General features: G+C 40.7%; 1 protein-coding gene across 1 annotated transcript in view; it reads right to left on the bottom strand.

Moving 5' to 3' along the window:
* nbas (NBAS subunit of NRZ tethering complex) overlaps positions 1–14,084 on the bottom strand; it is a 183,356-nt gene that overhangs the window by 18,479 nt on the left and 150,793 nt on the right. Inside the window, exon 50 of the mRNA XM_085248034.1 lies at positions 8,959–9,098. Within this exon, the coding sequence (XP_085104160.1) occupies positions 8,959–9,098 (140 nt within the window). The remainder of the gene's footprint in view (positions 1–8,958; positions 9,099–14,084) is intronic.

The raw sequence follows: 14,084 nt of genomic DNA, 5'->3' as shown, positions 1-14,084 counted from the left end.
CTTTATGTCAAGAAAAGTTGGAAAAGAACAAAAGTGCAACATGTAAAATTACTCTAATGCTTTTCATCCATTCCTATGTACATACCCCCATGTGATCAAATGGTAATACTGTGAGACAGCAACTGGCAGATGATCACTGCGTATACACCAAAGTGTACAAAAATGCGCAAAAATAACAGCATCAACTTCCATTCAAATCTCAGGCTGTTAAGAAAGCAGAGAAGGTGATCAAGAAGCCTAAAGTTAAACAAATTCATTCCAACACTAACATCTAAGTACATATTCTCGTGCAATTAATATTAAACACCTGCACGCTATATTTTCCCTCACCTCAGTGTTAATGCCAGTGACAGGCATCACACTATTTACACAATCTTTCATTAGCTCTTAAGACCTTTGCTAGCACCTCTAGAGCACATGCGCGCCCTCAGCCAAAGCCGGCAAACACCGGTGTAACCTTCATGGATCTTTATCAATACACGGGGGCATGGAAGACGAAAATCAAAAACCATGGAACAACTCATTATCGGTTTAAATATGCCACGACTGATGCATTGACCCTGTTGAAGTAATTAATTTTATTACTATTACCCTTAGCATGGCACAGAGTCATATTAGTGCCTCTGTAACTGCCAACAGTTATTAATTTTAGTGGCTGCGGAGGTTGTAGTCTAATGCAAAACCAAAGCCTCATTATATCTGCATCAGGCTACACGAGGGGAATCAAAGCACATTTCTGAGTCCTGGTGAGGTTGTAAATATTAATACAATGTATGGAGAAAAATAAATAAATTCTGAACTTGTTAGAAAAGTAGAGGCACTTCGAGTGCTTCGAAAATACATGTTGACACGCCAGTGCTACTGGAAGTTGTGTATGTGATTAAAATGACAAACAGTGCATTAAATATTGAGGGGAGAGCAAAGGAAGAGGAGATCATGAGGAATCTGATATGAATATGCGCTTTGTATCAAATGATAATGTTTTGCATTCGGACCGATCTTTGGTCGTATGATGGGAAGCAGAAACTCTAGAGTCAGATTAGGAGGTTAAGCATTTTCTTAAGTAGGCTTGTGAGTGTGTGAGCATCTCTGCAAAAGAACCGAGTGTCAGCGAACGATGGAAAGGCCCGTCAAAATAAAGAGACAGAGCGCGATAAAGAGACAGCAGGGAGAACAGCAGGGCTCCTGTGTCTGTCTGTTAGCTGAAGAGGCAGCTCTCCATCCCACTTCCGGGGTGTCTTGTCCAGACGAGCTGCTTCACCTTTGGATGATACGGCCATGGGAACAAACAGAATCCGCTTGTGCTGCTGGCACGCTACTGCTTCCTGTGCTTTTCCAGGGGACAGGAAGGTACTGCTGCATGCGACTTTTTGAGCGTCTGTGTGCTCGCCAAATCTGTCAAAGGGTGCAGTGTGAGTCACAGCCAGCCTCCATTCGTGCTTTGAATCATGACTCAGTTTATGCGGACAGACTAAAGGAGAAGCTTTTCAGATGCAACACTCAGTATGGCTCCCAAAACAGCCTCTTATGGTCTCACTGAAGCAAATCCTCATACTGGCACGCGCACACACACACACACACACACACACACACACACACACACACACACAATGGCACACTTCCATCCCGACCAGGATTAAGTGCTGAGTCAGACAAGTAGTTAAGGTTAACCATGTGTTCTGCACAGAGATAAAGTCCTCATGCAGTCAGCATCTAAAATGAGGCGTTTGAAGGTTAAGCTATTCTGAGTTTTGTGTTCCAAATTATGAGCTCCACGTGTAGCCATCACTGCACCAAAAAGAAAGAAAGAACAAAATATGCAGAGCAGATGTGGCTCTGAGCAGAATTTCGGGCTTGGAGTAAGTACATTACAGCGCAGTTGCTGTTTATTCATGTTGTAGCAAATTAACAAAGTATGGATGCCAAAACAAATGAGAAAAAACAAAAAGACATATGTACAGGCTGATTTTACGCTCACATTTGAATGTACAAGACAGATGCAACAAGACAACAGATAAAACAGTCTGTGGTTAAAACAAATGATTATAGCTGACTGTCCCAGAGGTCCGACTGTAGCTATCAGGCTCACAAAAGCAGTGGAGTTTCATTGGAAATTGGGGTGACCTTGAAGCAGCAGAGTTGAACAAACCCCTAATCTCTTCTAGTGCTTCTCTACTGAATATGTGTATGTGTATGTGTGTGTGTGTGTGTGTGTGTGTGTGTGTGTGTGTGTGTGTGTGTGTGTGTGTGTTGGCTTTTTACATCAGTCTCAACACATCTAATGACATCCCTGGTGTCCATTATGAATGGACTGTTGAATAATGTTTTTCATTTTGTCCATTAAACTGCCAATAGCTAAAAAAAATATGTTCTTCTGGTGGAAACTGTTTTCATCTCCCACTCACAGTATTTGTTTCCCCATTCACAACCAACTTTATCCTCTTTTGTACTTTATGGACACCATGAGCTTGAAGATGACTCAAACTGACAGACAAAAGAGTCCAGATGAAAAATAAAATAAAAATCTATTCTTCACCAGTTTGTATCTACAGTAATTGCCTATTTCCACAGTCAGATCTTTCCAAGAGACTCAGAAGCTTTACCTGCTTTTCAGCAGATGAAACTACTGTGGAGTCAAAGTTTGCTGTACTGGAAGACAGCTGCTGATCAAACACTGTACAGCTCCATTTATATAAAACCGAAGTCAACAGGCGCACTACGAGAATGAGAGGTGGATAATGCTTACTGCCTTCTTTAGAAAAAGAGATATTTAAAAAGGAACGCACGTGTTAACACGCTGTTAACCTGCTGCTTGTTTTTAACGCGACTGAGCATAAACAGATAATCATCAAACATCTGAATTAATTCACTGGATCCATTCAATCTTGAACAACAATGGGCTTACGTGCCTAATTTCCACAGTCCTCCAGCTGTGGTGGAAATGAAAGCTTTTACTCTTATTTCGCTGAAACATTTGTCATAACTGGGGTTATGACACTTCCCAAGTTTAAACTGAAGACTGACCATATCGTAGCGTGCGTGATACCGGTATAAATTTTTTGTGTAATTAAATTGTTTCATATTAAAATATTAATGATATAGCTTCGCCGTGCGAGCACAACAACAAGACAAGCATGTTTAAGAGTGAGAGCCGTGTCAGCCTCCAATGATGATTTAGTAAAAAGGGAGCTACTTCAACAACCTCTAAAGTAGAATGCTTAGGCAACACTTGTACAATATGCAAGAAAACTGCTCGCTTTACAGCTAAAAACATCAAGTTCGTTTTACTAGTTGAGGCAAAAACAAACTGTTGGGTACAACCAGGTTATGAAGGCACGTGAAGCATTAATACTAGCAGCCCAGAAGTCAAAAATGGACCAAGCTGAGTATCGCTGGAGCACGTGTTAGCTGCATTTTATATGATAGAAGGAGCAAATGCTGAATGGAAATGACTGATGTCGTTACATGGAGAAAATGAGGGCTATAAACTGTCATGGCTGACGAGGCAAGCTGTGTGGAGGTGAGGTAAGGACCCAAATGCAGGCCGAGGTTGTGATGAGAGCGAGCTGAGTGGAGAACACAACAGGAGCGGAGATGACATATGCAGAAACTAAGGAAACTCTAAACTGGGAAAACTAATGAAACTGAACTGAAACCTGAATGCACAGAAGGAGAAACTCACAGAGGTTACACAGGGAGACAACACAGAGAAACTTGGGGGAGACAACACAGACGAAGCAGCAGCAAGCAGAAGAAAACACAGGGCTTATATACACAGTGGAGTAATCAGGGAATAGGAGACAGGAGGGAAACACAGCTGGGAGAAATCAGGGCTAACGAGACTAGGGAAGCAAAGCCAGACACATTCACATAAGACAAGGACCTTCAAAGTAAAACAGGAAATATAACAGGTATGCACAGACACGAGCTTAACACTAAGACATCAGACATGGCAACAGGGAGGAAACACGGAGACGTGGGACCAGGGCAGGCACAGTCACACAGAACAGAAGGAGCTCAAAATACAAAAACTGAGAAAAAGAATTACTAGAACAGAACCAAAAATATTAACAGTGACAACCCTAAATACCAAATAATCAAGAAATGAAATGAAACAGCTACAAAACACTGGGTCACTCACCCAGGACCATGACATAAACAACCTGTATAAAAGCTCTATCCAAGATAAAGCATCCTGGTTACTTTACTTATTTTTACTTTTAAACTAAAGTATTAAGCATGCTACTTATGCGCTTACATTTGTCACTGTATATAAGGCTGTGTCACTAATGTGATACTATAATCCTGCTGCTACTCTTACTGGCACCTTGAGTCAATAGATTTAATTCAATTCAATTCAATTTTATTTATATAGCGCCAAATCACAACATAAGTCGTCTCAAGGCGCTTCATAGATACAGAGAAAAACCCAACAATCATATGACCCCCTATGAGCAAGCACTTTGGCAACAGTGGGAAGGAAAAACTCCCTTTTAACAGGAAGAAACCTCCGGCAGAACCAGGCTCAGGGAGGGGCGGCCATCTGCTGCGACCGGTTGGGGTGAGAGAAGGAAGACAGGATAAAAGACATGCTGTGGAAGAGAGACAGAGGTTAATAACAGATATGATTCAATGCAGAGAGGTCTATTAACTCATAGTGAGTGAGAAAGGTGACTGGAAAGGAAAAACTCAATGCATCATAGGAATCCCCCGGCAGCCTATGTCTATTGCAGCATAACTAAGGGAGGTCCAGCCCTAACTATATGCTTTAGCAAAAAGGAAAGTTTTAACCCTAATCTTGAAAGTAGAGATAGTGTCTGTCTCCTGAATCCAAACTGGAAGCTGGTTCCACAGAAGAGGGGCCTGAAAACTGAAGGCTCTCCCTCCCATTCTACTTTTAAATACTCTAGGAACAACAAGTGGGCCTGCAGAGCGAGAGCGAAGTGCTCTAATAGGGTGATATGGTACTACAAGGTCATTAAGATAAGATGGGGCCTGATTATTTAAGACCTTGTATGTGAGAAGTAATAAATGCATGAACTAGTTTTTCACTTTTAGTTAACTGTGAAGGCGCAGTTGGACTGATCCTACACACACTTATAAAATATACACACATTTATAAATAAAGTTTCAAGTTATCACGAGTGTATTACAACTACTGCAAAAGAACCTTGCTTTGATTGAGCTGGAAGGATAAAATCCAAGGAACATTAACCAGTTTGTCTCTGTGGTCCTCAGAGAACGGATGTGGAGATAAAAGGCACCGCCAGCTCTTAGTAAAATGCAAAGGCAGTCCATAGAAGTTGCCCATTAAAATGTCCGTGTCCTCATGTGTTCCCATTTCCCAAAGCAACAAATCTAATAAAGAAACTACATTTTAAAAAGTGTCTATGGGTGTTTGTGAAGCAACAAAACACACAGAATCACTCACTTTAAGTGGCTGCTTTGACCCAAAGCAGAGAAACAGCACTTATATTTTTAACTTTAAATTCACTGAAGATGCTGAGAGGGCACCAGCAGAGAGAGGCGACAAAAATGAGAGAAAATTAATTGACACCATATGAGCCGCGACACTAATAGTATTCTCCACACAGTCAGCATCAATGGGATATTTTAATTACTACCTCCAAACCACAGACAATGAAATATTTACATGTTTGAGTTTAAATTCAGTACATATGAACGTGTGAATAATAAGGCTAACAACATGGCATTGTGAGAAATCCCATACCACGCATCATGTATGGAATATGAATACTATTGTCAACACATTATAACTCCACTAATTAGTCCATTCACGTGCCTTCCTAAGAGTCATATTGCCTTCTGGAGACATGTTACCATGGTAACTCAACCTTATTTAATATGTAGCAAGTAATGATGAACAAATTGAAAAGACGTATGTATTGCCATGAAGCACCATATATTTAAACACTTAAAAGGAAGAGTTACTCCACCCAGCACCATTATATGCTACACTAATACACTGCATTATTGGATATTTATGTTTTATATTTATAAAATATTTTCCTAGAAATTGCCTCTTTGGTATTTCTGGGCACATAGTGATATTTCAGATATAATTACAAACAGGGGGAAATAAACTTTCACACAGTACTGTGCAAAAGTCTCGACCCACTCACTTCTTGCTTCTTTATATTTTACTAGAAAATTGAGAATTAGGTGCAGTTATGTGCTCACACATAAAAGACAATTTCAGTTGATAATTTTGGATTGTCTGTTCATCCCTTGAATGATCAGCAGGTTAAATGGCTTAACTATATAAAAACACCCAGCACGCCCCTGCGGGCGGTTTATCCTTCAAGCTCGGGTCCTCTACCAGAGGCCTGGGAGCTTGAGGGTCCTGCGCAGTATCTTAGCTGTTCCCAGGACTGCGCTCTTCTGGACAGAGATCTCCGATGTTGTTCCCGGGATCTGCTGGAGCCACTCGCCTAGCTTGGGAGTCACCGTACCTAGTGCTCCGATTACCACGGGGACCACCATTACCTTCACCCTCCACATCCTCTCGAGCTCTTCTCTGAGCCCTTGGTATTTCTCCAGCTTCTCGTGTTCCTTCTTCCTGATATTGCTGTCATTCGGAACCGCTACATCGATCACTACGGCCGTCTTCTTCTGTTTGTCTACCACCACTATGTCCGGTTGGTTAGCCACCACCATTTTGTCCGTCTGTATCTGGAAGTCCCACAGGATCTTAGCTCGGTCATTCTCCACCACCCTTGGGGGCATCTCCCATTTTGACCTCGGGACTTCCAGGTTATACTCGGCACAGATGTTCCTGTACACTATGCCGGCCACTTGGTTATGGCGTTCCATGTATGCCTTGCCTGCTAGCATCTTGCACCCTGCTGTTATGTGCTGGATTGTCTCTGGGGCATCTTTACACAGCCTGCACCTGGGGTCTTGCCTGGTGTGATAGACCCCAGCCTCTATGGATCTTGTGCTCAGAGCTTGTTCTTGTGCTGCCATGATTAGTGCCTCTGTGCTGTCTTTCAGTCCAGCTTTGTCCAGCCACTGGTAGGATTTCTGGATATCAGCCACCTCCTCTATCTGCCGGTGGTACATACCGTGCAGGGGCCTGTCCTTCCATGATGGTTCCTCGTCTCCCTCCTCTTTCTTGGGTTTCTGCTGCCTGAGGTATTCACTGAGCACTCGGTCAGTTGGGGCCATCTTCCCAATGTATTCTTGGATGTTCGTTGTCTCATCCTGGACTGTGGTGCTGACACTCACCAGTCCCCGGCCCCCTTCCTTCCGCTTAGCGTACAGCCTCAGGGTGCTGGACTTGGGGTGAAACCCTCCATGCATGGTAAGGAGCTTTCTTGTCTTTATGTCAGTGGCTTCTATCTCCTCCTTTGGCCAGCCTATTACCCCAGCAGGGTACCTGATCACGGGCAGGGCGTACGTGTTGATGGCCCGGATCTTGTTCTTACCATTCAGCTGACTCCTCAGGACTTGCCTGACCCTCTGCAGGTACTTGGTGGTTGCAGCTTTTCTAGCGGCCTCTTCATGGTTCCCATTTGCCTGCGGGATCCCCAAGTACTTGTAACTGTCCTCTATGTCTGCAATGTTGCCTTCTGGTAGTTCAATCCCCTCAGTTCTGACTACCTTCCCTCTCTTTGTTACCATCCGGCTACACTTCTCCAGTCCGAACGACATTCCAATGTCATTGCTGTATAGCCTGGTAGTGTGGATCAGTGAATCGATGTCTTGTTCACTCTTGGCATACAGCTTGATGTCATCCATGTACAGGAGGTGGCTGACAACTGCTTCGTTCCGTAGTCGGTATCCGTAGCCAGTATCCGTAGCCAGTCTTGTTAATGATCTCACTGAGGGGGTTCAGGCCTATGCAGAACAGCAGTGGGGACAGAGCATCTCCTTGGTAGATCCCGCACCTGATGGTGACTTGTGCTATGGGCTTGGAGTTAGCCTCTAGTGTTGTACGCCACATCCCCATTGAGTTCCTGATGAAGGCTCTTAGGGTCCCATTGATCTTGTACAATTCTAGGCATTCCAGTATCCAGCTGTGGGGCATTGAGTCATAGGCCTTCTTGTAATCAATCCAGGCAGTGCACAGGTTGGTCAGTCTGGTCTTGCAGTCTCGGCTGATTGTTCTGTCTACCAGTAGCTGGTGTTTTGCGCCTCTGGTATTCTTGCCAATCCCTTTCTGTGTCCCGCTCATGTATTGACCCATGTGCCTGGGTATGTATGTATGTATGTATGTATGTATGTATGTATGTATGTATATATATATATATATATATATATATATATATATATATATATATATATATATATATATATATATATATATATATATATATTTATTTAAAAAAATAAAAACATTCTTTTGAAAATTGTCAGGTGCATGGACTGGACTGAGAATGTGTGGATAAAGAGCCAACATCCAAAGAAAAGCTCCAAACTTTCTGAAGAACTTCAGAAAACCTAGAGAAATACTGCTCAGGACCACATTAAAATCATAAGAAAGTCTGGCAACTAGGAAGAAAAATATAAAGAAATTAGATACAAGATTTTTGCAAAACACGAATACAGCCTTAAAAACTATAAAAACGCTTAAAAAACATTTAAAAAGTATGTAACAACCACAATAGATGTGCTCAAAAAAATACTTTGAGGCTTTTTTCTTTTCTTGCTGACAGTTAATTCTGCTCTGTCTCATATTCAGTCCACTGAACTTTAGACAAGAGCCAACAGCAGAGCTCACATAGTTTACTGGAAGGATGCGCAGCTAGCCTGGCTCTGTCAAAGATAAGGTTCAGCATATAAGTCTTCACTACTCCACAGCTGTTTTTAAACACTTACAATACTTAACTTTTTTTTAAACTGATAATCAGTCTTTATAGAAGCCATGACAGCACTGTCCTGTTAAATCATCACTGTTAAATCATTAACACGAAATAAGATGGACGTTTGTCTTACACTTCCTCTTTCATCATAGGTGGCCATGCTTGGAGGAGAAGAATGAGCAACTGAAAGTCTTCCCACTTCTGCGCCGCTTCCAACAGCTCCTGGAAAAGGCTGTATCGTTTTTCTTCATTCTCCACATCCTCTATCTGGATCTGAGAAAAAGGTAAAAAGAGAAACCGGGTTGTGAGGAAGGCAAATCAATTTGGAATGAAAACAAAATGGTAGCTACGAGAACATTGACTGCAAGCTTTACCCAGGACACTGAACATCGAGCATGCCTGTTTCTGTTAAAATTCTGCCTTATGTGTGTCGTTGATGATAAACATAACAGCGAATGCCAGCATCATCCACTGAGACGCTCATCTTAGTCATCGGGTACGCGGGCTATTTCCACTACACACCATACGCAAAAATGGATAGAGCCCATTTCATTGATTTCAAATTAAGAAAGCTCTCAACAAACTTGACAACATAATGATTTCACTAAAGATTGCGGGCACGATATTCCTGCCAAAGCAAGATGCGAATGAACTGCACAGTCACACGCAGTCAATCTAGAGCTCCATCAAAGCTACAAAGCCAGCAAACGGAAAGAATAAGGCTTTTAAGAGTAATGGCACATTTCATTGTTATTTTCCAAAAGAAAAAAAAAAAAAAAAAAAGTCACCTGTGGCCAACTTTATTTGAAAAAAGAAAAAACGACTGAGGGGAAAGAATGTGAGAAAAGAGAATGAAAAGGAATGAGGGAGGGATAATATGGAAGAAATGAGAGGAGGAGGAGAGGGAGGAGGAGGGGGAGAGGAGGGAAAGTAATTAATTTTCTTCTCAAAGGTTGGCTTCCAGTTGTGATTTAACAGTTCAGAGAGCGGCTGATTTCTGAGGGGAAAACTATGACCTGCCAAAGCAAGGCTGCTGCAAGACAGGCTGTGTCACACACACAAACACATGTACGCACACACATGCATCACCAGCAGCCAGACTCGGGGAACGGTGTCAGCCTTGGTGGAGCGCTCACATTTATACGACTGGATTTGTATTCTATTCCTAGCGATACTTTACTTGTATAATGGTTTTAAATCCATGCACACGGCACAGATCCCACTCGTTTATTGGCTGACATCTAGCTCTAAAGCACTCATATACAGCCAAGGGGGGAAAAAAATGAACCCAGAATCATTCGAAAATATGTTTCAATGGAAAAATCAACCTCAAAAATATACAGAAACATATTTTTACTGCACAATGCTGTTATAAACAGCAAAAGTCGTGGCAATCGACTAAAGTTCTTCTGAGACATGTTATAAATGTCTAATCATGCACTAAACCACTGGCAGCATAACAGATACACGCCCAGTGTTGTAGTCAATTGCCTTGTGATGGAGGATGGAGCAATAAATGAGTAAAGCTTAAGCTCTGGACCTTCTGGAAATGGAGGTCACTTGGGAAACAGAAATGGAATCTTAACTACCTGTAAAAAGCTCTCACTGCAATCTAAAGCTCTCAAATCCATCCCTGAATGTAAACCGCAACCCAGAGCTTGTTCATCATTATTACTGCTTTAATGCATTATGAATACTGAACATTTTCTAACTATTGATGCCTTTTTAAAGTTTTATGGACACATTTATTCATTATCTATGTAAATTCAAGGGTATGTGAGACCTTGGGATTCCCCGATAATATTCTGATTATATGTTCCCCCTGGAATGGAAAAATGATAAACGGTGAGTGCACCCAGATGCATCCAAATAGAAACTCTTTCGCATACAAAAGGCTATCAGATTGCATCGTCTCACTTGCCCACTCACACACACGTCAAAACTCACCTACAGTTGTCCCCCAAATTAACTCTGTCAATTACTTTGTGGCTCTGAGGCTTTTATTTTCTTAACAAGGAAGGATGTCAATTAATTATGCTTAGTGATTAAAACCAACATTTCCTCTGTGGCGTTGTACAATGAACAGAGTGCAGGAGGGCAAACGGAAGAGGGAGGGGGGAGTGAAACTGTTAGCAGATGCCATGAAATATATTAGCGAGGGAAATAAACCAATGTAAATATGATGTACATCAAAATCTCTTTACTATTTAAAAACTGTTTAGCACTGTCAGATACTTTCAATCTGCGTTCCACGTCTTCCCACCCTTTGCCCATCCTAATATTGATGCTTTTAGACAGCAAGGCAACATAGCATGTGATAATTAAGACCCTACATGGAGCAAAGCAGCCGGAGCCCTATTGTGTTTGTTCTGATTATTCTTCCCCTTATTACCATGCAGCGAAGCCTCGAGGATCCTTGTCCTTGTTCCAAATTATATTTATTCTTCTTTGCCAAAGGTGTTGCACCAAAATACTGTAATGCCTGGAAACAGTAATTCATCAGGTGTGCTCAAAATAAAGCATTTTAATTACCCGCAGGTAGCTCTGTAATAATCAAGTTTGTTTTTTGACAATTATTTAAAACCAGCTTGCCTGCAGTGAAAATTCTTTCGTCACTCTTTTCTTTTGCTTTCAAAATAGCACATTTTGCTAATTCCTCCCAGATTTTCTTCAGAATTAGTTTCCTAAATCTCTGTAGCCCCCGCGTTACTCACCCTAAATCTGACTCTGACTCATTTGCAGGCTTTTATGAGATGTGTACTACTAAGCAAGTTTTAAATAGCCAGACTTTCTTTGTGTTAGCTGGCCTGGCAAAACCTAAAATCTCAGTCAGAGATAAAACGAATCACGACACTGGTTATCAAGCTGTCTTTGTCAACCCAAGCTATCTGCTTCAGTTAAACGGGACATTTGACTTGTCAGCTCTATTTTTTGGCAAAAAACTGACCAATCAACTGCAACCTACTTTAGTCACTGTCATAAAAAAAATTTAAAAGGTGAAGACATTGTAAAGTTTTGTAATCTCTGGTCTATTAGGTTTAATTTCATCTGTATAAAATAGATCTGATATATAGGATGAATATGAAAATATAATTTCTGGATCAAATAAACTTGAATTCTGCTGTGGACCAACTTTACAGTATGCCTCTTTAAGCTGCGGCTCGCCATGTTGCAAGAATAAAACATATTCTCTCAGTAGAGAATGAAAAATCAAAGTAGTCATTGAAATGTGTGTTTTTTTTAAAGATGTGATTTTAAACAGAAATTCTAAACATAACCTGCTTTAGACTAGGTTTACTCGTCATAAGTTAAAAAGGGTAAACTTCGTGATACTGTCTTTAACCTCAACATACTTGTTAATACAATAATCTTGCGTTGTTGTGCACCCCTCTCATCTTAAGTTGTTCAGAGAATATGTCGGACGTTTTCATATTTATAAGTCACGTATCAAATCACAGCCCACAGCCAAACTCAAACCGCAATTACAAATCAATGCTGAGATTTTTTTGTTTTATTTCATCAAAGATTTTGACCAAATTAGTTGCCATGTGAAACTAATAAACATATTGTGTTTTTTGCAGATGTGAGGTGGTGTGTGGATCTGTGTCATTCCCAGTGGTGGAGTTGTAAATCTCCTGTGTGCATACAAAGGCTGCAAATACCCACACACCACATTCCTACTATCTAAAAAGTCTTTTTTTTTTTTATGTAAATTTTTTTTTTTTTTTAAATCAAGCACTGATCTCCTGTATGGATAACAACATCTGTAAAGTAACTATTTTTTTTATTTTTTTCCCCCTCAAGACAGAACTAAGTACTGTGTATGTGGCTTTAGTAAGCGTGATAAAAGAAAAGCACGGGGAATGGCCTTAATGTTGTGTTTATCAGGTGTCACATAAGTGGGAATCATTACTATGTTCATAGAACTACCTCAGTGCTGCAGAAACAATGGTTTATTTTTAAAGCCAAGGAAAACATAAAGTGCTATAGGTTATCAGGAAAAAATACCATACCATATCCACTGTGCAATATTTCTCTATTGTGTGAAAATAAAACAAATCAACCGAAAACAGCAGCTTTAACCAGCAGTGCTTGAAAAAGCTTTAGTTGTTTAGCAATAAAGAAGAGGCAGCAAAAGACACTTTAGGCAGTAAAACGTATGTTAGAAATGGTATGGATTGCTCTTTTTTAATTTCTTTTAAATAATCACATGGAAATACTATATATTACAGATAAGGTGTAGAAAAAATTTCTACCACACATTTCCCTTAAAACCAAATTGAGTAAGTGTGGAAAAAAACAGAAATTAAGACTTCAGTTCTTGTAAACCACTTGCAGCCGCTCCCACTGAGAGATCAGCAAACAATATGATATGCCATAATACCGACAGAGAGAAATGGTTGCACAGGGTGAAAGTACAAACTGCGTGTAATTTTAAGTATAAAAAACCAATTCTTTTCTGCTGGCACAGCCAACGCTGCTGTTAAATTATGACAACAGCATGCTAAACCGCTCGCCCACTGTGCCTGGAGGTAGCCACGGTGCTAACAAAAAGATATACATGAACATAGAGAACAAGAAGAAAGCATGGAAATGAAGAAAGCAGACAGGGGGAGGTGGAAGTAAATGAAACATGACAATGAGCAGTTACCAGTAGCTGGTTTATTACCCTCTGTCAGCCTTTTCAGCAGGATGAAGAACTGAAACTGCTTGTGTGTGTCTTGATATGCAATTGCAATGGGACACTGCAAAATGCCCATCTCCATCTACTAATGTTTGCTATGAAGTTTCAAGACAAATCATTGATTTAGAAACACTTTGTACAAAACGCTAAAAACTGAAACAGAAACAATGAGGCTCTTTTTTAAAATGATTATGATTTCGAAGCCAGCATGTTTAAAAAAAGTAGGGACAGGGAGATAGAAATGAGGCGTTCACCAACATCTGAAAAACTGCGGGAATGGCAGTAATATTCAGGTCCCCAGGATAACACAGTCTCTATTAATAACACACACTATCTGTATTGGAAATCGTGACTTGGCTCTGGAAACCCAGACAGAAACACTGTAAGCGAAAATACAAATATGCTAAATCACTAACATGCAAAGGGAAAAACCTATATAAAATATAGCCACAAATTCTGCTGCCTTCTGACCTTCTGCCTGAGTGTATTTAACGTTGCATAACAGTAAACAATGATGGATAAATCAAAAATCTGGAATTCTTTTTGCAAATCTTCAAATTGTGTCTTGTAGAACC

This window comes from Mchenga conophoros, linkage group LG15 (genome assembly GCF_057382185.1).
Source record: "Mchenga conophoros isolate Kocher_MC1m ecotype Shallow Benthic linkage group LG15, M_conophoros_male_GT1.1, whole genome shotgun sequence".
Taxonomy (NCBI): domain Eukaryota; kingdom Metazoa; phylum Chordata; class Actinopteri; order Cichliformes; family Cichlidae; genus Mchenga; species Mchenga conophoros.
Note: the sequence above shows the minus strand (reverse complement) of the source record. Positions and strands in the feature narration are given on the sequence as shown.